This window comes from Xenia sp. Carnegie-2017, unplaced genomic scaffold (genome assembly GCF_021976095.1).
Source record: "Xenia sp. Carnegie-2017 unplaced genomic scaffold, XeniaSp_v1 HiC_scaffold_2, whole genome shotgun sequence".
NCBI lineage: Eukaryota > Metazoa > Cnidaria > Anthozoa > Malacalcyonacea > Xeniidae > Xenia > Xenia sp. Carnegie-2017.
Window position 1 is genome coordinate 3,531,418 of NW_025813482.1, and position 26,057 is coordinate 3,557,474.

A 26,057-nucleotide genomic window follows, 5' to 3' on the forward strand; every position below is an offset into this window, starting at 1 on the left:
GTCATTGACACTCAGGCACAGTATGAAAAACGAAAAGTAGGACTTTCCGCTTGGTGATGTATATCAAATCAAACTACTGGCAACGGTTAGCTAACACATTTTTCCTTCTTGTCAGATAATACTTTTAACTGGCCACCACATGGTAATAACGTGATAATAGCTTTTAATAATACCAATAAGATACAGCGTTATAAGAGGGAGTACAGCGTGTAGTGCTTCTTCAGAAAGGCTAAAACAGCTTCTTTGAAAAGTTAACATAAAATCAGCTGCCTTTTGCTGTGTCCTAACCAAATGTTAATGTTGCATTTTTCAAACTTTGCTTTACTGTGATCAATGAATATAAGAATGTTGGAAGTGATGTTAACATTATTTTTCATTTAACACTAAAGAAAGCAAAATGAAAAGAAAATCTTTTTTCTTTTATTTCTTCCAGTCTCTGGAGAATATTCTTTGCTTTGTTTTCTTGCTTGTGCTTATGTTGCTGGCGAGAACAAGGCTTTACTACTGTACACATATCTATAGAATATCATACGTGATGGTGAAATATGAGTCTCAATTTAGGAAAACAGGCATAGAAGTTTAAAAGTGACCATGTGACCAGCGTCAAAGTCATCGGAAATGGAGCATCTTCTCTTTTTTATTCCTCTGAGCTCAGTTGGCAAGAATTCTTAAGACCTGAACTTATTCTGAAACGTATTTTTGTTGAACATTTTTCTGCGCACTGTGCACAATAGTAATCGCAAATTCGCAACGAGAAACAAAATAAAATTCATATGAAAAAGTAGCTCTCGCAACAATGTTTCCGCGCACCGCAGAGCCAGAAACGATAAAATCTTAAATCTTCATGCGAGAAAGGTGTTTTAGATGCTGAAGTATAAAAATTTCAAAATTTTGCCGGAGTAGTTTTCAGAGCCCCCGAGAGTGGAAAAGGGAAGGCCTCTAATTGTTAAAATATGGTAATGTACATAATTTTTCTTGAAAAATCAGAATGTTGTTCACTAAAAGATATATTGAAATTCATTTGTGGAAACACCGATTTCCAAATTAAAAGTCACGTGACTCATGCTTGACTCAAGCGCGCCAAAAACAAACAGGGAAAGCAAAGGTCCAAAACCTTGTTTCACTTTCAAATATTTTAAATTGTGTTTTGTCATCACTTTCTGTGCACTAATTTGTGTGCCTGGCATCGAAGCTGTGCATTGAACATTTGAAGGTCCAAACCCTTTCATTCCAAATTGGAAATTCCCGGTACCGTACATTTATTTATTTTGTTCGTAATAAGTTTAAAATTGTGTAATCAGTGTAATGTTTATGATTTATCAAAATTTGACTGTCAACGTTATGACATAAAATCATGCTGCCTGTATCGGATCAAATATTTTAGCAATTGAGCCTTGCTTATGGTTTTCACAAGTGTAAGTTAGCTAAAAACAAAATGCGTACTCTAAATATATATATGATACTACCATATTCAATTTGTTCGCTTTTATCATCAACTTTTGGCAAACTTACAGTATGAAATGATTGTAAGGCTTGCTTGAGCAAATTGCATTTGGAATATTTAAAATTGACATGGGTAAGTTGCATTGCTCATATTTGCTGGAATACCAAAGCAACACAGCCAATTTAAATTAGGCATATGCAAGCATTTACGAAGGTGGCTGCCAAATTCCAAAATTACAGTCAGACGATTATGCTCTTCCTTATTGATCATTGCAATATGCTGTTAACTTTCTACATCTTGGTTAGGATTACAATATGCAATTTTTGTCTTAAAAATGTTTATTTATTGTGTGAGGAATGCTATTTTGTAATGGCTACTTTGTAACTATGAACGTTTTGATAACTTTTGGTGAATGCTTAAACAAAAATAAATGAAACTCACTATTTACTTAAGATCACAATGGCAGCTGATAAAGTACGGTTTGATTTAAGTAAAAGATCAAGCACTGAATTTGATTCTGTGGTGGTAGACAAGCATATACCAATTTTCGAAGCTGTAAAGGAAAAATTAGGAAGAGGTGCCAACAAAACAAACACAATCTTCTTGGCAGAATTAAAAGATAGCCACGACAAAAAGAAATGTTGGATTCCATTTTTTCTACCCTGTGGTTTTATCCAGACTGACAGTAATGTTGAGTGGGAAGACATCAGTAAAAGTGCTCAGAGTCGATCTCAAGGTATCCCAAAAACAATGGAATGTACACTATTTTTAGTCTCAGCCCATGAGAAAGGTCAGACCAGGTTTACTGTGATGAATGATTATAAGAATGTTGGACGCGACATTAACATGTGTGTTGTTGCAAACCCTGATCAGACATTTGTTCAGGTATTTACTGAAGATGGTCGTTTTAAGGGTGTTGATTATTTTGAACTATCTGAGACAACTGGAAACTGTTCCAATGTAGATATGAATCAGAAGCCCGCAGACCGCTTCAAATCAAAATATGAGTTGCTTAAGATAAGAGTTACAAGCAAGCCCAGAAAGAAACGTGGCTCGTCAGATAACAATACAAGTCAGCAACCTCAGTCATCAAGTTTTTAATTTGAAGATTCTGTAACACCCAAATCATCGATGAATTCCAACAGTACAAAAAGTTACTCATCAAAGGATGTGACATGTGTGGAAAAGATGCTTAAGGATGTGGGATGTTTGGAAAAGATGCTTAAAGATGGGAAATGCTATGAATTTTCAAAAGATCTAAAAAATTAACCCCAGAAGAAAGGTATACACAAATGTCAAAATGTCAAAGAGCTCTGGTAAGGTATAAACTTCTTGATCTTTTTCGCCAGAAGAAGATTCCAAAAGCAAAATTAAAGGCTGTTCAAGATAAGTTTGCCAATAAAAGTGTTATTGCTCGACCAGTAGATTTCTCTAAGAATATTTGTAAATTATATGATTCTGTGGGTTATTTGAAATATGGTAACTCTGTCGAAATTCCTGTCCAAGCAACTTGCTTTCTTGTTAGCCGAAGAATTGTTGCCACAAATTATCATGTGGTTAAAGATATACAGATTGCTCAAAATGATCCAAATTCCAAGATTTCCGTCATCTTTAATTATGAAAAAGACGGTCGTCGTCCTTGATGATGATAATTCTTATGAGTTAGAAACACCATTTCCATTATTTAACGTACACATGGACGAAAGGTTCGATTTTGCTTTTCTTCAACTCAAACGACCTGTGGAAGGTGAAGTTAAACCTCTTGGTGAGTATGTTAGATGTAACGTGCCGTCCAACGGTATAGTCTCCATTGTTGGTCATCCTCATGGTCAAAGAAAGCAAGAGGAATTGTGTTCTATTATATCTCGTGACGACCTTCAAAATCGTGGCAGGAGTGTGGCTTACATTATTCCAATGGTGTGGTAAACGTGAATGATCTCCTAAAGCATGCCGAGAATGATGAAACTTTGTCGTATGATGTTGGTAACATGTTTCATGGATCCAGTGGCTCACCCATATTTGATATGAATTGTCATGTAATTGGTATACATACTGGAGGTTTCCCTATAGACGGCTCGTATAAAATGGAGTATGGATATACGTTTGGAGCAATCATTGAACGACTTAAGTCCTTCGAAGGAGGTAAAAATTTTATCAAAAAAATGTTTCCCAGGTGCGATGAAATCAGCCACCCTTATGTTAAAAGGGAAAAAACTGAATTGGAAGACATGGAAATTGATTAAACTGTTTTTTTCTAAATGATTTGCATGTAACTAGAAACAAATGATAGATAAGTTTTAAAACAGGTCGTCTGAAAATTTTTTCAGGTGATTAATTTGTACATTTTTACTCTAACAGGAAGGAGTTTTTCATGACAATGTTTAATTTCAATTTTTCATTTATACAACTGAAGACATAGCTGTAAATGTCGAATTTTTATAGATCATAATAATGTCCTATAATCACTGAAATAGAATATACTCATAGAATACACTGGGAAAAGTTCTGACGTGCATGTAAACGTGGTAATAACAGTATAAAACTAGTACAAGTTACGGAGAAATTGTTAAATCTCGTGTAATTATGTCGATTACGATTACAAAAGGAAAAGGAGCCTATTATTTAACAATTATTGGATGAGGTTGAGCATGATATCAAGAATTATTCAGACCGAGGTCAATGTTTTCTTCCGAAGTGAAGCTCAGCTGGGCATCCTTTTTGTTCGAAATCTGTTGCACATTGTTTTTAGAATTTGTGCCAAACCTCTATTATATGACTTTTTGTTCAAAATTGGCTTTTAATGGCATCAACGATAGTAAAAACTATAGTTTGCAAATACAAGACATCATACTTACAGATTACCTGGATTCAGAAATTATTGGGGGCATATCACAGCATCTTCTGTACTAACTTCACAGTCATTTCACTGTCGTCAAAGTAACTATTCCACCTGATAGCCCAAACCTTATCAATTTATGTTTTTAAACGTCCTCAAAACAGGAGAGAATCTATGTGTTGTTCACGTAATCCCCATGAGACGTCAATCTTGGGAACCGTGTCTTTATGAAGACATTTGTTGATGATTCGCCTTTTTGTAAAGTAAAAACCTGGACAGCTAAAATCCATGTTATCGATCTCTCTCATGCTTGATTAGGTGTGCAGGTAAATCTTTAAATGATAATTGACTCTTTTGCATTGTTTCTAATTTTGTCTCTTTCTGCCATCAAAAACGATAACTCTCAATTTCTTTAATTAATACTAGGCGTAGAGTTTTATTTCCGTCTGGGGAAGGGTGAAATTTCAGATGCATGGTATTCAGTTGCACTTACAGTTTTCTATTTCAACACAAAGTAAGATAGAGGCTTTCTTCATTTGTTATATCAACATGATACACGAAGCAGAGTTAAGCATGCAAAATTGTTTTTTTACCACACGTTGGATACATGAAAACAATTTTTAGAAAAACAGATCAAATGAAATTAGCTTGACATTTTGCGCAATAGAAGCAAGAGGGAAACATCAAGATTGCATCATTTGCATGATCCAACAACAATCATTTATGAAAAACGATTTTTATGTTAATGCACGTTTATAACTTTAAAAAACTCAGATTCATTCAGTGTAAAAACGTTCTAGATGTCCACTAAACGAGGGCGCATGTCAGTTTTGAAAAGCGTGTGTGTGGTAAGGAGGGGGGGGGTGGACTGGATATCCACCCTGGGGATGTAGTAATAGTGTTCATAATGTTTTACAGTACAATACATGCTTGGAGGGGATAAAATCTTCAATTTTCATGAAATTGGGGGGACATGTCCCCTCCGTCGCCCTGGATTTCCGCCCTTGCCCGTAAGGAAAAATGATCAATTTAATATTCCAGCTTGCAACAGGATGTAAAGGTGAACCAAACTAAGTTATTTCATTTTTGTTAGCTGTTTCGGTTTCTAAACTGTTCTTCATAAACATTAAGCATTATTAATAAATGTTACTAACACATCTTTAATTTACATATAATTCTGATTAATTAGTTTTTACTAATTCATGCAGTGATTTCATGTTTTAATTCATGCCAAATAAAGGAGTTAAACTTCACAAGCATTCGGTACAGTAAAGCACTCTCAAATTTGCCAATTAAATGGCATTAATCAAATAAAAGAAGTATTTTAGGCAACTCATTTGAATTTAACAACAAAATTAAAAGCGACTTAGCGAAAATTCGATATGCTTGCAAGTCATAGATGATGTCACATGACAAGTTTATATGAATACTCCGTCCCGGGACATAACAGTTACTGCGCGATATAATAAGACTTGAATCTTGATTTCCTCGACAAATTTGGATTATCGAAAGAACGAAATTCGTTGATAAATTGGCAGCATTCATACATTCACTGATTGGGTTTATTTCGGGCGACTCCATATTATTAACGCGTTTTGATTCAAACTGGATATATTTTGTTTGCTGGTCATTTATTTCAAAATGAAGTTCAGTTTTTGTGCAGTTTCAATGATATGGCCGCTATATTATGGTAAAATTATGTCCTAGATGGTGACTTATGAGAGAAATAGTAACTTGCTGATACACGAAGATCATATAAACTGTTAAACGTATGATTTATGAAACAATGAGGTTTTAGATACATGCCAATCTTGTGCAAGGACAGAATATCAATAACTTAGCTTTCATATTTCACGGTAATGACTACTACAAATATTGAAGAAATATCGAAAAGTGAGGCAATAGTAAATCATGAACGATATATTGATGTACCCAGAGGCTGGAATCGCTGTTTGGAAAATGGAAGTATTGTCTACGTATAGAAAAACTACACATATGGTTTATAACGAGGTCTTGTGATTGAGAAAATCAGATTACATTTGATTGAAACCACATTAGTACATGGATAAACACGTGAATTGTGTGGCAACGAATGTAAACTTGTGTTATAGCCTATTTTGTCCATTACAGTGTTTTTCATTCGGTTGAATTAAATGGATGAATTTTGTATTTAGATAAAACACATTATGTTCAACTTGTCAGCAAAATGAAAGGAATAAAAACGTTGTCAATACCATCACGTAATCCCGGAGAAAGTCCACTTGTCCGTTGTGATGACGTCTTGGCAGCTAGAAAGGTAGAATTTCTTCTTTATAGTGTAGCTACAGCCTGTATGTAGGCTAACCATTATGTTATACTTGGAATCCTTTGGCGCGTATAATCATGGCGTTTTGTTTCGCTGACAATAGTTAAGAATAAAAAGCTCGAGATGTTGTATGTGTACATTAAATGCTGATTTCTCTGCTGTAGAAAAAGTGCATAGTGGCAACATCTGCAAATTATTTGCTTGAATTTAATTTACACTGTTTTTTTCTGTTTTTTTTTTCAGATATCGAGCAAGATAAATGAACTAAAACGTGACTATGATCATGAATATATGCACATCCAACATCAATAAATTTAGCCGTGGTAAATGTAAATTATTTTTGTATATTTGCAACATCGAAACTATTGTAACAAAATGTTTATTTAAATAGTCATTAAAGTCAATAGTCAATAAGTCATTATATTATACAACTTGTTGTTATCTTCCTTCATATTGTTACGTTAATCGCAAAGTTAAGAAGTGTGAGAGTTGAGAGTTGCCACCCTTGTCAAAATATAAAACTGTTCACACCACAGATTTCTGGGCCGTGTATGGTTCTTGTGAAATGTCACGGAGCAATTAACTTTGTTCCACTAAAAAACTTTCATTTTCGGCTTTTGGGGGTTAATTATATTTCATGTTGAGGTAGGGTTAGATATTAAAATAGTGGTTCTTTGTTTTTTTTTCAATTTTGTGTCTTTTGAATGAATTAATAAATGTGTTTCTACGAAATCATTCAATGACATTTCAAGAAAATTTCAAGGAAAATAAGCTCCCCAACTAAGGAATTTAGAGAAGTTTTATCACCAAAAATGACCAAAAGTGAGAAGTTTAATTATGAAAAATGAAAGCACTAAATACTCAGTGGTTTCCAGTGTCTCCAGTGAGTGCTTCGCGAAAACAAGTCTACAAGCCTTAAACCAGCAGAACAAATAATAATTTCTGTATCATAGCATCAGCTGTAAAGAAAGAACGCATCAGTTGCGACGCTTAAACGTTACTTTAAATAGAAATTAATACAGAATGTCCGAATTCGCAGTTTTAGATTGTTCGTAAGTTCGAAAGTTTATGCTGTGCAATTTTTTTTCTTAATCTATGGTATAATATTAATCTTCCAATCTTACCCTTAGGCCAGGGGTCCCGTGGGCTTGCCTAAACTAAGCAAATAGCAGTTACGCCACTGTCTGTAGAACTAAACAGATAAATGGTAGAAATTTGTTTTACAAGTTTCAACTTATTTGTTTTACAAAACTATGAAGGAGAATGGCGTGCATTGACAGGAAAATGACCCGCAGTAACATAACCACTCTCTATTGCACATGGAACACACCCTTAAAGACATCATTGAAGAGATATTCTGTATTTGTGTAACGTTTTTCTAGTTACAAAACTTAACAATCTTTGCGCTTAACAGCTTTGTGGATTTTATGCCATTTGTAAAGTCGTAACTGGAAGCGCAGTTTGTGTCTTTCAATTGATTTCTCCGTTGTACGAACGTACGTCTTTTGGTAAGATGAGTCAAAATTCACCTAAAGCCTCCAGCACATTAGAGCTAACAGCTCTGTCCCTCTTGCTGTTTCCTCTTTAGGTAACTTATTCATAGATGTTGCTTCTGCATGAGTATCCTTGGTGCAGCTAACAAAGTTAGGACCATCAACAACACAATGTTTACCTCCACAAACGCTTTTTCCCTATTAAAATTATAGGCCATGATGAGTATGTGTACATCTTATGACGTCACAAGGCCATGTAAAAATTCGCACAGGAAGTGCCAAAAATCGCAACTTTGGAGAGATGTAAAATCGGTTTGAAAATTCTGTTTTCAGTTTCGTATTCAGCGCCGCGACTTCTATTAGATTAGCTCAAAAAGAGGGGTCAAATTTCGCGGGAGTTGCACTTTAAGAAATAAAAATGTTTACTGTGTTTGCACGATCTTATGAAAACCGAGGAGACCTTTGGGAGAACTCGAGAGCAGATCAGTGCAAGCCCGAGACCGAAGGTCGAGACAAAACAAGAGCGAGTTTAATAAAAAGTTTAATACATGACATCAAGCATTCGCATTTGAAAATACAGGACATGTTAATTTGGTGTTATAGCACAAATCTTTATGTGCTGATTCATGGAGAAAGAGCACTTTTGTAAAGTGTTCCATTTTTTTCTCTAAACTTTCCATAACAACAATTTCCGTAAGACAGGACAATGAAATAAATTAATACACTCCTTTGTTGTCATTTCTTGACTTACTCCCGTGAGGTATTCAATATACGCTCCAAAACGTTTACATACATAAAATTTTTGAATTCTTTTTGTCAATTAATTGCTTGACAGTGAGAATAATGATTTACATAAGACATACTTAATGAAACGCGTTCGATGGTGCTCAAAGCATCCTGTTCCGATATTTCTCACACGTGAATGGCACACATCATCTTGTCTATATATATTGCACAAATATGGTAATGATCATTCTCTTATTTGTTAACGTTCGCTAAAGATCACGGTTAAATTATGAAGGCATTGATTCTCAGCACTGTTTGCCTTCTTTTTGTAAGTTTATTTATTACCGATCTATATAAACCGTCGCCATATTTCTTTAATCCTTTATTAAATAATTATATAATAATTATATAGTTCAGTTTAATTCCTCATTAGTTGTTAGTTTTGGCATTTTATGGCGTACGTTCTTTTAGCTAATGATCACAGAATTCTATTTGTATTTCTATTTAAAAGACATTTGGTAAAAGTTCGTCCGCGTTGATACCAGGTATGTCCTAAATATGTTGATGTGCTTTGTCACATCCAATTTGTGCATTTTTATCAAGCCAAAAAGTACACATTATATTTCTACAAATATTTGCGTCATAAAATCACTTATTTAGGGTTAGTTTCATCTGAATGGAAATTAACTGTACATAATAATTGACTGCATCGAATTGAAATAAGTACCTAGGTGGCGCAATGCCAACTTGTACCATACGAGTACAAGTTGGCATTGCGCCACCTAGGACAGAAGGCATCGGTTAATTATAAGCGAGCTTATATTTTAGATGCTCGGCCCACTTCTTGTGCAGCCGTGTCATGTCTAGTTGGTTTTAAATGCGTTGAAGAAGATAAAGGGGCTGTGTGTAAAAAAATATGTAACACAAGCAGTGAATGCAATCAGCAAGGATCCATCTGTAGTTCTGGGAGTTTGTGTTTGTCCACGAATTTGTCCACTCTACTTCATGCCAGTTTGTGGCGACGATGGCCGAGAGTATGGGAATATTTGTCTATTGAATATAGCGGCTTGTGAAAGTAAGAAAACAATCAAAACTGGTACATGCAAAAAAGGTCTGAAAAATTCAACTTCTTATAATTTTGATTTAATTATTTTAGAATTATCAACCAGGATACTCTTTTAAAGATTAAAACAAGCATATTTCTTAAAATAAACGAGGTCTAATTTTCTGCCATGTCTCATTAAAACAGATCCATGTGCGTCAGTGACATGCAAGAAAGGTTTTCAATGTATCGCTAGAGAAGAACAGACATATTGTCGACCAGGTTTTCAATTTATACGTACTTGTGCATGCTTATTTGAAGTTGGCGTTCCAATAAGACTCCCAGCACATAAAAAGGGAGTTGAACGAAAAATACAGTTCATTTGCAATCAATTAAGTTGAATTTGACAAATTTGTTTTCCCATGTTATCACCTCAGTAGCTTTACGTCTTATTTTAGTACTTTGCTCGCTTCCTCCTTCTACCGGAAAATGCAAAGGATATTTCAAAAGATATTTCTACAATTCAGTTTCTAATAAATGCGAGAAGTTCATTTATGGTGGCTGTGGTGGAAACAGAAATAACTTTCGCTCTAGATATGTGTGTAAAATTTGGTGTGAAGGTGAAAACCTCTTTCTTAATTTTTAAATCATCATGACTTTTAGTTTGATACAATGATTGATCTTTTTGACAAAAAGTAAAACATATGAATTAATGTTTTGTTCTGTTTTGTAGCTAATTGATAAAACATCGCTTGTTTTTACGTAACAGAATCATGGCCAGTGGATAAGCCTTTCGTCGACCGTGTGAAGATATGAACTATAGACTGAAGTCCTTTAAATAGTTACACTAAAATTGTATAGAATAGCACTATTCAATACATAAATTTCACGAATCTATAGCTCTTGATTTTTTATGAGGCTTTGATACTAAAATTGATCTTCTTTTGCTCAATAGGACCATGCGAATATTTCAAAATTTTCAATTTTCATCTTTTGCTGCCTGAAATAGCGATATATTTGATACTAAGTATGTACGAATGAGAGTCATTGACACTCAGGCACAGTATGAAAAACGAAAGGTAGGACTTTCCGCTCGGTGATGTATATCAAATCAAACTACTGGCAACGGTTAGCTAACACATTTTTTTTGCTGGTCAGATAATACTTTTAACTGGCCGCCACATGGTAATAACGTGATAATAGCTTTTAATAATACCAATAAGATACAGCGTTATAAGAGGGAGTACAGCGTGTAGTGTTTCTTCAGAAAGGCTAAAACAGCTTCTTAACATAAAATCACCTGCCTTTTCCTGTCCTAACCAAATGTTAATGTTGCATTTTTCAAGCTTTGCTTTACTTTGATCAATGAATATAAGAATGTTGGACGTGATGTTAGCATTATTTTTCATTTAACACTAAAGAAAACAAAATGAAAAGAAAATCTTTTTTCTTTTATTTCCTCCAGTCTCTGGAGAATATTCTTTGCTTTGTGTTTTTGCTTGTGCTTATGTTGCTAGCGAGAACTAGGCTTATTCTCGCTAGCAACATAACTACCTGTTTTCTCACTATTTAAGAAATGATTGTAACAGAAACTTTCTGTTGGAACTTTTTGTGACCATATATGGCAATAGAAGATTAGCAATTTAGCATAAACACAATGTGTTATTTCCGTCACTTGCATGTCATACGTCACAACGTCTTGCGCCAATTTACTAAGGCCCGGTTCAAACGTCGCATTTTACATGCGCCGAATCAAATCTGAGTTTTAGTCGACTAAAATAGTTTTATGCGTGGTTTGATTCAGACGTCGAATTTAATAGTCGCATTTATTATAGTTATGCTTCCACTTTTTCATAGTTTATTCATTTTCTTGTACTAATTTCCTAAAATGGCGAACAGAAAAATGTTGAGTTTATGCATTTCAAATATGATTCGTGTTAATAGGAAAAGACGAATATTGATGCATGTTACAGCAAATAAACTATTAGAAACGAGACGGCAGCTTCTGCAAATTTCCCATGTTTTTCTACCGTTAATTGGTCAAAAAAAGCCTTCATACGTAGCCCTCCTTATCGATCATGTCGAAGACAAGATAGAAATTCCGGCTGGTGGAAGAAAGTTTGGAGTATTTATTCTGATTCAAAAAAACATTTCGTGTATCTCGAGGAAACTTTCCTTGTACATATAAATTTTTTGCACTTTAAACAAGTGTATTTTGTTAAACTTGTGCACGAAATACAAGGGCCATTACCATTGAGTTCTATAATAACTGGAGGGGAAACGTCAACAAAATTAGTATAAATTATTAGCGCGCGGCCGCGTTGTCAAAAACATGGCGGATTTTGGTGGTCAAAGTCAGCGGAGAGACGCGGGCTCATGAAATAAAATTTTTGTCGCCCACCCTGATTTGACCACCACGATTGCGAGTATAGAAAATATCAAAACTATTTATTGTCCTAACATAAACACTTTTTTAAAACTTTATTTATTAAACTGCCAACTTTTGTGGTTTGCGGATGCTGAAATAGCGACAAAAAAGGGAACATTTCTTGACTCCGGTAAGTAGCACAGTATTAGTTTTACTATTTTGTTTTAACACGATACTTGAAGAGTGTTTCTACTACTAAGTTTTAATTTAAAGTTATTTTGGTCCAGTCTTGTTTGTTCTTCACTTAATCGCTCGCCAGACGCCGAAGCTGTCAATTTTATCGAGTTTTGCATCCATCTTGTATCATGATCAAGCTAAACTCTCCTGATTTGAATTGAGTTTACCTCCCAAAAATGGGGCATAATTTGTTCATGTTTTTTTTTTTGAAAAGATGAAGGGAAAGTTTACAACAGAGTTGTGTTGAAATTGAATGCAGTGCCATGCAAAATTAATGAGAACTATGATATATGTTGTATAATAAAAATAACTATTAAACTGTTTGCCTGCTCAATTTGACTGACTATATAGTGTAGACAATTATAATGGGATTGGAAAGTTGGATTTATGCAAACAATTTTAAAGTACTACTTAGCGTTTCTGTGAATGAAGTATTTATTGTTATAGTAAACCGGTTACTACTTCAAAACCAAGATAAAAGCAGTGTGTTGAACAATGTGCTAAGATTTGTTTCTACCTTGAAATTTTTGTTCAACAGTAGCTTATGATTATATCATTAATATGCATAAATAATTAAACATATTATTGTCTCATCTCATCAAATCCATACTTGGTATGATTCCAGGTGATCCACAAATTCACATCAGATGCATTGGTTACAATGAAGTTGAATGTAGAAGAAGCAAAAATAGATGGCAAAGAAATTCTTTGTGTCTTATGAAGAATTAGTAGAAATCAATAAAAAGAATTCTTTAAACAAATTGTAAACAAATTTAAATTTGCTCATTGTCAAGCAACCTAGTCAAAGAAGGAAAGTCTGTCTTCAACATGTGACCTTTCCAATTATTTAGTTTCTCTGTACAAAATACTAGAGAAACTTGATTTGTAAGTCTTTCATTAATATTTTTTTACCAAGAGATAAAAGGAACTAATTCAAAGGCTTGATGTAAAATACAAAGATTTAACAAGTTGTTTATCATTTAATTCCCAAATGTTAGTTTGTACATATAAATAATTACTATTGGTAGCTGTAAGTTGTTTAAGCAAAAGAGAAGAGTAGTAGTGCTCGAAGAGGTTAGCATTTTTGAAAAATTATATCTTGTTCATGACATATATTATACAATTCCAAAAAACTGTAAGTAATGCACAATAATATCTATAGAACTTGATAAATTTCTTCACCTACACTGTCAAATAACTATTTTGCCTTCATGCAGCAATAGACAGAGTTTTTGTCTGAGAAACCAATGCACTTTAGTTTCCAAGTTTGTAATTTCAATGGAAAATTGATGTAGTTCTGTTCAGTAATAGATCCAAGATTCTGCCAAGCTGTTTACAAAATACAAATTACCAAGCAACAGTGTCATGGTGTTTTGAATTTTTTTCTTTTTTGTAGCTCTTCTAGTTCAACATACTTTCTTTATGAGTTTTCAGTAGATTTATCAGGTAATGACAATACACTTATGATACTTATCCATGGTAAATTTTCAGTTGACTTATGTCGTAGGACTGAAGCAAACATTTTCTCGCTTCCTTAGAGCATTTTAACACAGATTTATCCATTTGAGCAAGAAAAATAGGTAACCAAACTGTTTGCAAACAGTCAAACACACAGAAGCATGAAATAATGTATTGTTTGACGAGATTGACAGGTCTACTAAAGAGTGCCGTTTGATTTTCACTTTAAAAGGTTAAAATGTCATAAAATAACTTAAATGTTACATCCAAAATATGCTTTTCTCTACCGTCCATTTTCTTTATTTTGATGTGTGTCTGTACTGTGTTTTTCACGCAATGCTGAAGCATTATTTTCACATGATATGCTGTCGGTATCGTGGTTGTTTTTTTTCACTTGTTTTCGTTCATACAAACAGTATTAGAAATCAGGAGGAAGTGAATATTGAAAAAAATTTTTAAAGTGGAAGTTTTGACCACCAAAATCCGCCATTACCGCCATGTTTTGACCACGGGGTCCAGGCCCCTGCCCCTCCAGGTTTTATATCTGCCATTACCATCACCTCGCCGCCGCCATGTTTTTAGCAACTTTGCGCATGGCATTTAGCATGGAAATAATTGATTTTTGCTTAGAAATATCTTAAAATAAATTATGCATTAAATTCGGCTCATGTAAAATGCGACGTTTGAATCAACATCGAATTCCTGAATATCTGACTAACTTAGTCGAATATGCGACTAAAGTCGCATTAAATTAAAATCCGTCGAATTTAATTGATTCAAACGTCGCATTTTACATGCACATAATTCTCGCATTTGATTCGGCGCATGTAAAATGCGACGTTTGAACCGGACCTAACTTTGTTGTCCAGATGTTTTTTAATTTTTTTTGTATTCACTTTTTTGCAAGCTGACTAAAAAATTCAGTGGTCTGACCCGACATAGGTATATAATAGGGGAATATGCTGTTGTGTGGGGGAAAAGCAGGGGAAAACAAAGAAAATGGTCGTAGTGGGAGGTAGGGGGAAAATCAATGACTTATACCCAATCCTCTAGATATCTAACTGCCGTTGTCACGGTGAGGCAAATTTTATTCGCGGGCGCCATCTTGAAAGGTGGCAAAAAACATAACACGCAATATACGGTAGTATAGTTTACATGTCAAACTGACTCAAATATATGGTTGAAAAACGTTGAAAGCAATCAATCTTAAAACAAACACAGGTATAACATCCTCAACTCTAAAACAACGTTCAAGAAGCACATTTTAGCTGCAAAGCGTAATTTTCGCTTTTCATGGTCAAATCGCGCCGCGTATGGATGTACAAATCGCTTTTCGAAAGAGAGTAACATAGCTTTTCACAAATTTCTCATTGAAAATAAGGACCTCTGTAAAGATGGGTCATTGCTATGAAACGAAAAACTTTACCCCAAACGCAAGCAGCTTTGCAGCGATCATTTTGCACGATGATTATAACACTGAAAAGCCTATAAACGCAAGTTAAAGCGACGCGATACCTTCAGTGTCGCTTTTCCGGAGAGACTACTATCTAAAAGTCAAAAGAAAGCCTCTTGCTAGAAGAGAGACAGAAACATCACACCAAGCGCCAAAGCTAAAATAGATTTGCTCGAGGAAAGTCTAATAGAAGAGACAATACCAACGCAAATGCTGTAGCAAGTAGTCCCAGGAAAAATTGCGAAGAAAAATAAAACTCTTAAGCAAAGTTACGACGTAAGGAAACGAAAATCAGTCGCTAGTAGTTTGTGAAAAAGCTTGAAAAGAGAAATTTATTTCATCAGACGCAGCTTCAATTCTCGATAACAACTTTCAGGAGTAGGTGGGGAAATTTTAAAATCAGACCTAAAGAACAAAAATCGTGTTGCTACAGGCCGTCGATACTCAGACGAAGTTAAAAAGTTTGCGTTAACACTTAATTTTTACTCTCCACGAGCGTACAATTTTGTACGCACGATTTTTACATTGCCATGTCCAAGCGCTATCTCAAACTGGACTTCCAGTGTAAATCGAACCAGGGTTTTTCATGATGTGTTTTCAATTCTACAAGAAAAAGCAAGAAATAATCCGGAGTATAGGACTGCGCCTTTCTTTGATGGTATGTACATTAAGTCAGGGGTTGTTTACAACAGAAGTAAAGGAAATTATGAAGGGTTTGTCAATTTTGGTGCGGATGTTGTTGCTTTTGATCCAGACAAGGTTGCTACTGAAGCTCTTGTGTTTTTATGTTAGTTATTTTACGAGGACATTGAAATGTCCTATTACGTGTTATGTAGTGGAATAAATTCTTCAAATTTGAGTGCACTGGTTAGCAAATCGTTTCGCTTTAGCATCTTCACATGGGCTAAATATTTACAGTGTGATTTGTGACGTACTGCCACCAATTTTTATTGCATGAAAGCCCTTGGTTGTGAGTTGGATCAAATTTGTCTGACATTAAATACTCTTTAGCTATGAGTCATATGAACACCCACTGTTTTGTTCCTGATGCTTGTCACATGCTAAAACTGGCAAGAAATGCATTGTCCGATCTTAAAGTACTGGTTTCGGAAAGGAAGGTAGTTTGATCAAATGGGAGCATATTGAAGTTGCATAAAGTTCAAGAGGGAGAAGGGTTAAAATTTGCAAATAAGCTGTCCACGGCACATTGAGTTCCATAGGCACAAGATGAATGAAAGTTGCAGCACAAACATTCAGTAGTTGGAGTTGCAGATGCCATTGAATACCTATGCTTTCTGGTCATCCAGCTCTTAGTGATGAAAAGCAACAATAGACCATATGATTGTTGATCAACTTTTGACATATTAAACATAAGAAGTCCATTTGGCAAATGTTTTAAACCACTTTTTATGTGATCACAACACATGGAAAAACTTTGAAAAATCAATTGAATACCTTTTTTCCCTTAAAACAAACTCTGGTGTTCCTCTGATCAAACATAGAAGAAAAACATTTGTTCTCGGTTATGTAGTAGCAGCATTGAGCATTAAAGAGTTGGCTCACATTCTCCTTACAAGGGAACATGATCCTTTCAAATACATTCTGACATACAAAATGTCCCAAGACCACCTTGAGCTGCTGTTTGCATGCATACGTGGTAAGAATGGCTTCAACAATAATCCAGATATTGTACAATTTAAGTCCAGTCTAAAAAATTCTTTTAAGAAATTCCATCATTGGTTCCAAGCATGCAAACTGTTTGCCTTTCGAAAATGAATCTGCTGGTTCTATTTTTCATTAAAATGGAAATAAAGAAATGCTCCAGCCTTTGAAGTAGAAGAGATGACACCAAAGGACACACAATATGTCAGTAGTTTAGTTTCTGGATTAGAATCATGTTCACTGTCATCATACAAAGAAGCAATACTTGGATATATTGCTGGGTTTGTTGTAAAAAAGATAATCAATAGAATCATCTGTACTGAATGTGCAAGAGCTCTTTTGCTTAAGTCAAAAAAATCATCATCAGTTCATGATCATAATTATTCACACTTCCAAACTACTACATCTTTATCTTTAATCAGTTTGAAGAATTGTGGTGGTCTTGTTCTCCCTTCTAATGGTGTGACCAAAATAATATTTGCATCTGAAAGAGCTTTTCAAGTCCTCATTTATGAAACTCGTTCAAAAAAACAAAAAATTTCCAGCAGGAGAAACTTGAAGACTATAATGGTTCATCTTATTAATCAAGAGCTTGCAGAAAAGAGCTTGTTTCCTGAACTCAACGAGCATGATGTTGATCACGAAGCAATAACTGAAGATCTACATTCATCACAGCTTATCAAACAGATCATTGAAAAATACATCAATTTACGACTTTCGACCTATGGTAAGCAATATAATAAAGATATCCTCCACAAAACAAAATTGGTGTTCGCCAGCAATCTACGAAGCTTGTTTTATTTCTAGGAATCTAGTCGACTTCGATGAACATCCACACCACAACCAAGGAAATGTAAATCCTAAAAATAATTAATAGTGGTTTATTGTAAATAGTGAAAAATAAGCGCATTTTTACAACGATGCAGTCATATTGTTAATAGATCTAAAATTGCGTTGTTCAGGTAAAATAATTCATATAAACCGTAAACGTTGTGTTCAAATCAAAGTTCTGGACAGCTGTTATATGATTTTGTCGCTTTTTTCTGTAAATATGTTTTGGTTTTACGATAAAAGCATAGAGATCAGCAAAGAAGATGTAAATTAATAAATACTCACGATTAGTAGTTCATACTTATGTAACTCAGCCTTTAGTTTATGGTCGCAAAATACACGTTAAGACCGCTCTATCTCAAGTATTTAAAAATTTTACACATTTTAACAATATTAAAGAAATTACTCACCATTTTTAATGCAACTTCAGTAGAACAGCATCATAAAAACGCTCTCAAAGTCGATTTCTCTCAGCACAGACTTAATGTTTTTATATACCGCCATTGTGCTTTTGCCACCTTTGCAAATGGCGGCCGCGTAGAAATTTGCCTCACTCATTACTATCATTGAGCTCTATAAGACCTCAATAGACCAGTTATATAGACCAGTTATTATCACAGATCTAATAATACACTAGATAGTGCAACGGCTTACATTTCATAAGTAGTGGTTGAAGCCAGAGCCCTCTATAGTATAAGAGTTGGGACATCTATTGTTATCCGTTTAGCTTACGTTGATTGGGCAATATTGATCACCTGATCAATTTCCGCCATTTTGGTTCCTAGTTTTGAAATTTTAGCTTGTGTTTATATAGCAATTGCTGCTAGTAATACAGTATTTTGAGATAATATTGCGTTTTTTTATGGATAAGTGTGTAATAACTGATTGTTGAAGGCTACTAAATGTCATTACATATCGCATAAATCGAGGATTACGAAAAAAATGAAAGAAATGCCTTTACGTCGAACTTACGAAATTTGATTGCGTATGGTGATTGTTGTGCTGAACTGCTTTGATATAAGGTTCAATTAACTGACTCAAGTAGAGAAACATTTTGGGCCAAATAACATTGCAAAGTTCGTGCTGATGCAGTTTCAATAGTTTTCTTACTCCAAAGCTTGTTTTTTAATCGAAGATGATTTCTCATTATGTTCTGAAATTGGTCAATCTACAAACCTCTCAATTCTCAGCCACTTCCATACTAAAACAACTACACCAAATCACAGAAACTCTTACGATTTTCCATGTTGTATTTTGTATTTTTAGTTCATCATTTAAAAATGAAGTAATTATAATTAGGATATTCAATGAAATTGAGTACAATATATTTTTTTGCATTGAATTGTACAAATGTACCCTACTTCGTAGAGCTCAAAGTAGAACATTACTTCTCTTTCTAGACTTGTTGATGATATTTTAATTGTAGGTTTTGGTTTATAAGATCACAGAGGCATATCTCCATAATTTCAGCTATTTGGGTTTTATAATGTGCTATTACAACTGTTGCTGCCTTTCTCATATATATTAAAATATTGCTGGCTTTCTTTCATATATATTTATGGTGCTGCTAGCTTTTTGATATATATATTTCACTGGCAATAAAAGGCATAGAATTTGAACAAACGGGCTGAGCTCTCCTAAACACACCCCTGTTTGATCATTAAACACATATAGAAGTTTTGTCATTCCTCAACCAATAAATTTAACTCTCTTGCTAAATAAAGATTATCAGACTCATATGCTGTATAAAAGACTACAAACAGTAGCACTGATAGCAAACAGACTGTTCTTCAACAACAGAAATGTTTCATATTATAGAAATAATATATTCATTTTAAAGAAATGCTTCACCAAAATTTCAGCAGAATCCCTAACAAACTTTATTAGAAATAAACTTTAATACTTTATAAAGTGATAAATGAAATAATTCATATACAGGAATAAAACGTTTAAGGTCAAATGCATCTTGGTCAAATCATTGCATATTTCAATAACTAAAAAGTAAAAAAGTCTGTCATTTTCTGCTGAGCAAGAAAATTTTGTGATCTTTCAGAATAAAAATATCATGCTTGGATTAAATTGGCATAAATCACTCACTACCATTAAATTGTTACAAATCTTGAACAAAATCTCCGGACCAAATCTGCATGATTACTATGATTCAAAGATTCGAACAAAGTCTTGTCCAAGCATTTGATAACACTGATGCAGGATAACATTGCCGCCGCCACCAAGCTTAAAGATCTTGAAAACTTGTTACAGAGTCGGAACATAAGCCGAGAAAACACGTTAACGTACGAAAAATACTTCACAATGGGTCACGATCAATTTGAAGCACGAACTAGTAAACCGCAAACGAAGATCAAACCAATGAAATTAAATCAGGTCTGCCGCAAATCGTTAAAAAAACGCAAAGAGCTTGCTATTATTCCTAACATATTTGATACTACCATGGAATAAGCTTAAATTTCTTCTTTGCATATAAACCCATTTCCAATAGTATTATTATAGTTTCACTTTGCAAGTAGGAACCAAAATGGCGGCTCCGCGCTCGCCCCAGACCGTTTGTCCCAACTCTTATACTATAGAGGGCTCTGGTTGAAGCCGGGCAAATTTACTTCCGGAGCCCCAAAGTAGTGAGAATCAATATGGCGTTGTATTAGAAAATATCTGGTCAAAGCTGATATCTTGCAATTACTTGTAAGTCACGACGGTTACATAAACTGGTTTACTCTCTATTAATGAAAAAATCAATGTGACTATAGTTTTCAAGAAAAGATAGCAGAATACGCCAATACATCGCCGTAAAATTGATTTCAAGTGTAGCTCGATTTGAAAGCATCAGCAGCGACGAAGGCTTAAGATACTGGAATTTGCACATCTAAATATCGTATCACAGCACAATCTGCAACAAAATGCTCAATCGAACGTCGTAGAATTATCTTCCGATATTTATTGTTAAGTAAAACGAGTTGGAGATAACAGTTTGAAAGATTTTTCACGATTTATATAAAGTATATTGTTCACTGTACATAATTAAATATTGCACTGGATTATTGTACCAGAAATGCATTTTTCTGGTGTTTCTGGTCGGCAAACGAATATATCTATGTCACGATGTGAGTAATTAATACGTTCCGAAATTATTTACAGAAAGAATGTGAAGAGTCTATGTCTTGCTTGTCTATGTCTTGTCTATGTCTTGCTTGTCTTGCTTGTCTATGTCATAGAGTCTGTCTTGCTTCTTCGGAATTTGTTTTATATTATGAGTCTACCTCTGTTACACCAAATTTTTTGTGAAGTATAAAATAGCAGGTCACTTGTGAAACTGTTGATACCACAGGTTGATACAATACACTCTGTCCAACACGGGGAAAATATTTACTTGTTAAAGCAAGAAGAGTCACCAGACTTGTAGTATTGACTGTGTTTTACACATATATATAAACAATGTATTGTCATAGTCTAAACCAGTGGGTTATATGGCCACTGCCCACAGTGCTGTACTGTTATGGTGATGTTTTGCTACTGTTTTCAACATTTTTATTGTATTTTTTACCATTCAGGCATGTATATGCATATAAAACTTTCTACAAATTCTTGTTATTGAAAATATCAAACCTAAATTATTTATTCTGAGCAAAATATTTAATTTGTGCTTGTAACATGTGTCAATTTCTGACTGATTTTTGTAATATGCCTGTTCTATTACAATACATCCATAGATCGAGTATGATATCGCTGTATTTGCCACACGAACTAAGCCCCACTATCGCAGATTGTCCTGTGATACGATATTTAGATGTAAATTCCAGTACTTAAGCCTTAGTCGCGCTGCTGATGCTTTCAAATCGAGCTACACTTGAAATCAATTTTACGGCGATGTATTGGCGTATTCTTCAATTTTTTTTACAAACTATAGTCACAATGATTTATTTCATAAATAGTTCAAAAAAGTTGATGCAACCTCCGCGATTTGCTAATAATTGCGAGATATTAACTTGGACCACATATTTTCTAATACAACGCCATATTGATTCTCACTACTTTGGGGCTCCGGAAGTAAATTTGCCCGGCTTCAACTTTTATGTCAGTTGCACTATCTAGTGTATTATTAGATCTGTGGTTATTATAGAACTCAATGATTACTATACAAATTTGGCTGAGTCAGGTATCTAGTAGAATGGGTACTAGATCATTGGGGGAAAATATAGTTTTGGTAGGGGAAATGTGCATATACGAAGTGGTAGCACTGGCGCACCTAAACAAACAGAAAAGCAAAGCGAAAGCAAAGGCCCAAAACCTTGTTTCACATTCAAATATTTTAAATTGTGTTTTTTCATCACTTTCTGTGCGCTAATTTGCGTGCCTGGCATCGAAGCTGTACTTTTCATTCCAAATTGGAAATTCTCGGTACCGTACATTTATTTATTTTGTTCCTAATAAGATTAAAATTGTCTAATCAGTGTAATGTTTTTTGTTTATCAAAATTTGACTGTCAACGTTATGACACAAAATCATGCTGCCTGTATCGGAACAAATATTTTAGCAATTGAGCCTTGCTTCTTATGGTTTTCACAAGTGTGAGTTATGTTAGACGGGAAACATATTTATAATAATCACTTTAGCATGTTAAAAGTCCACATGACAACAGTTACATAGAATCGTTTTGCTTTCTCCACATTTTTGTTATGTTGATGAAACACACAGTTATTGTTATATGAATAAAATCCATCTTAATCGCAATGATATGACTGATTATTTTAGTAAGTTAAGTAAAAACAAAATGCGAACTGTCCACATATATATGATACTACGATATCCGATTTGTTCACTTTTATCACCAACTTTTGGCCAACTTACAGTATGAAATGAATGTAAGGCTTGCTTGAGCAAATTGCATTTGGAATATTTAAAATTGACATGGGTAAGTGGCATTGCTCATGTCTGCTGGAATACCAAAGCAACACAGCCAATTTAAGTTAGGCATATGCAAGCATTTAAGAAGGTGGCTGCCAAATTCCAAAATTACAGTCAGACGATTATGCTCTTCCTTATTGATCATTGCCATATGCTGTTAACTTTCTACATCTTGGTTAGGATGACAATATGCAATTTTTGTCTTGAAAATGTTTATTTGTTGTGTGAGGAATGCTATTTTGCAATGGTTACTTTGTAACTATGAACTTTTTGATAACTTTTGGTGAATGTTTAAACAAAAATAAATGAAACTTACTATTTGTAGAGCTCAATTTACTTAAGTTCACAATGGCAGCAGATAAAGTACGGTTTTATTTAAGTAAAAGATCAAGCGGTAAATATTATTCTATGGTGGTAGAAAGAAATAAATCAATTTGGGAAGCTGTAGAGAAAAAATTAGATGGTGCCAACAATACAAACACAATCTTCTTGGCAGAATTAAAAGATAGCAGCCATGACAAACAGAAATGTTGGATTCCAATTCAACTACGCTGTGGTTATATCAAGACTAACAGTACTGTTGAGTGGGAAAAAATCAGTCAAATTGCTCAAACGCTACCTCAAGGTATCCCAAAAACAATGGAAGGTACATTATTTTTAGTCTCAGCCCATGAGAAACGTCATAACAAGTTTACTATGATAAATGATTATGATACGAATGTTGGACGTTTCACTAACATGTGTGTTGTTGCAAGCCCTGATCAGACATTTGTTCAGGCATTTACTGAAGATGGTCGTTTTAAGAGTGTTGATGATTTTCAACTGTCTAGGACAACTGAAAACTCTGCCTATATAGATATGAATGAGAAGGTCATAGACCACTTAGAATCAAAATATGAGTTGCTTAAGATAAGAGCTAAAAGCAAAAAGAAACGTGATTCGTCAGATAATTCTACAAGTCAGCAACCTCAGTCATCAAGTTCTATTAAGTTGGAAGATTCTTTAACACCCAAATCATCAATGAATTCCAACAGTACAACAAGTTACTCATCAATGGATGTGGGATATTTGGAAAAGATGCTTAAAGATGGGAAATGCTATGAATTTTCAGAAGATTCAGAAAAATTAACCCGAGAAGAAAGGTGTGCACAAATGTACAAATGTCAAAGAACTCTGGTAAGGTATAAACTTCTTGGTCCCGATCTTTTTTACCAGAAGAAGATTCCAGAAGCAAAATTAAAGGCTGTTCAAGTTAAGTTTTCCAATAAAAATGTTATAACTCGACCAGTAGATTTCTCTAAGAATATTTGTAAATTATATGATTCTGTGGGTTATTTGAAGTATGGTGACTCTGTCCAAGCAACTTGCTTTCTTGTTAGTCAAAAAATTGTTGCCACAAATTATCATGTGGCTAAAGATATACAGGATGCTCTAACTTCATCCTTGCCTGGCAATGAACCAAATTCCAAGGTTTCCGTCATCTTTAATTATGAAAAAGCCAATGTTTCTTTTGATGTTCATAAGTCTTATGAAATAAAAACACCATTTAACTTAGCCATGGACGAAAGTCTTGATTTTGCTTTTCTTCAACTCAAACAACCTGTGAAAGTTATGCCTCTTGGTGAGTATGTTAGATGTAACGTGCCGTCCAACGGTATAGTCTCCATTGTTGGTCATCCTAATGGTCAAAGAAAGCAAGAGGAATTGTGTTCTATTTTATCTTGTGACGACCTTCAAAATCGTGGCAGGGAGTGTGGCTTACATTATGTCAATGGTGAATTAGACGTGATTGATTTCCTAAAGCGTGCCGAGAATGGTGAAATTTTGCCGTATGATGTTGGTAAAATGTTTAATGGATCTAGTGGCTCACCCATATTTGATATGAATTGTCATGTAATTGGTATACATACTGGAGATTTCCCTATAAACAACTCTAAAATAGAGTATGGAACTACGTTTGGAGCAATCATCGAACGTCTCAAGTCCTTCCAAGAAGGTAAAAAATTTATCAAAGAAATGTTTCCCAAGTGCGATCAAATCAGCTACCCTGATGTTAAAAAGGAACAAACTGAATCGGAAGACATGGAAGTTGATTAAACTGTTTCTTTCTAAACTATTTGCATGTAACTAGAAACAAATGATAGATAAGTTTTAAAACAGGTAGTCTGGAAATTGTTTCAGGTGATTAATTTGTACATTTTTACTCTAACAGGAAGGAGTTTTTCATGACAATGTTTAATTTTAATTTTTCAGTTATACAACTGAAGACATAGCTGTAAATGTCGAATTTTTATAGATCATAATAATGTCCTATAATCACTGAAATAGAATATACTCATAGAATACACTGGGAAAAGTTCTGACGTGCATGTAAACGTGGTAATAAAAGTATAAAACTAGTACAAGTTACGGAGAAATTGTTAAATCTCGTGTAATTGTGTCGATTACTATTACAAAAGGAAAATAGCCCATTATTTAACAATTATTGGATGAGGTTGAGCATGATATCAAGAATTATTCAGACCGAGGTCAATGTTTTCTTCCGAAGTGAAACTCGGCTGGGCATCCTTTTTGTTCAAAATCTGTTGCACATTGTTTTTAGAATTTGTGCCAAACCTCTATTATATGATTTTTGTTCAAAATCGGCTTTTAATGGCATCAACAATAGTAGAAACTATAGTGCAAATACAAGACATCATACTTACAGATTACCTGGATTCAGAAATTATTGGGGGCATATCACAGCATCTTCTGTACTAACTTCACAGTCATTTCACTGTCGTCAAAGTAACTATTCCACCTGATAGCCCAAACTTTATCAATTTATGTTTTTAAACGTTCTCAAAACAGGAGAGAATCTATGTGTTGTTCACGTAATCCCCATGAGACGTCAATCTTGGGAACCGTGTCTTTATGAAGACATTTGTTAATGATTCGCTTTTTGTAAAGTAAAAACCTGGACAGCTAAAATCCATGTTATCGATCTCTCTCATGCTTGATTAGGAGTACAGATAAATCTTTAAATGATAGCTATCTTGTTTGAAATTTTACCAATCTTTTGCATTGTTTCTAATTTTGTCTCTGCCATAAAAACGATAACTCTCAATCTCTTTTATTAATACTAGGCGTAGAGTTTTATTTCTGTCTGGGGCAGGGTGAAATTTCAGATGCATGGTATTCAGTTGCACTTACAGTTTTCTATTTCAACACAAAGTAAGATAGAAGCTTTCTTCATTTGCAGAGTTAAGCATGCAAAATTTTTATGCTACACGTTGGATACAT

General features: G+C 34.3%; 2 protein-coding genes and 2 long non-coding RNA genes across 7 annotated transcripts; 3 read left to right on the top strand and 1 right to left on the bottom strand.

The window, feature by feature from the left end:
- LOC124439962 (serine protease FAM111A-like) lies at nt 1–25,177 on the top strand. Of its 4 annotated transcripts, none has more exons than XM_046990272.1 (3): nt 1–85; nt 562–1,248; nt 23,101–25,177. In XM_046990272.1, the coding sequence occupies exon 3, from the start codon at nt 23,124–23,126 to the stop codon at nt 24,870–24,872; it is 1,749 nt and encodes a 582-aa protein (XP_046846228.1). In that variant the 5' UTR covers nt 1–85; nt 562–1,248; nt 23,101–23,123; the 3' UTR covers nt 24,873–25,177. The 4 variants fall into 4 exon arrangements, with proteins under 4 accessions (XP_046846228.1, XP_046846227.1, XP_046846229.1 ...); XM_046990273.1 differs by lacking the exons at nt 1–85; nt 562–1,248 and adding an exon at nt 22,088–22,268 and having other exon boundaries at nt 23,101–23,789; nt 23,823–25,177; XM_046990271.1 differs by lacking the exon at nt 1–85 and having other exon boundaries at nt 421–1,248.
- On the top strand, nt 4,345–26,026 carry LOC124439967. Its single transcript, XR_006946514.1, has 3 exons — nt 4,345–4,598; nt 7,631–7,633; nt 25,782–26,026. It is a non-coding gene; the product is annotated as an uncharacterized LOC124439967 (long non-coding RNA).
- On the top strand, nt 9,777–10,739 carry LOC124439963 (early lactation protein-like). Its single transcript, XM_046990274.1, has 4 exons — nt 9,777–9,915; nt 10,054–10,128; nt 10,305–10,466; nt 10,580–10,739. Exons 1-4 carry the CDS (start codon nt 9,810–9,812, stop codon nt 10,585–10,587), a joined length of 351 nt encoding a protein of 116 aa, XP_046846230.1. The 5' UTR covers nt 9,777–9,809; the 3' UTR covers nt 10,588–10,739.
- On the bottom strand, nt 17,230–18,525 carry LOC124439966. Its single transcript, XR_006946513.1, has 2 exons — nt 18,266–18,525; nt 17,230–17,884 (listed from the first exon to the last, which is right to left on the bottom strand). It is a non-coding gene; the product is annotated as an uncharacterized LOC124439966 (long non-coding RNA).
- Nucleotides 26,027–26,057: the final 31 nt, after the last annotated feature.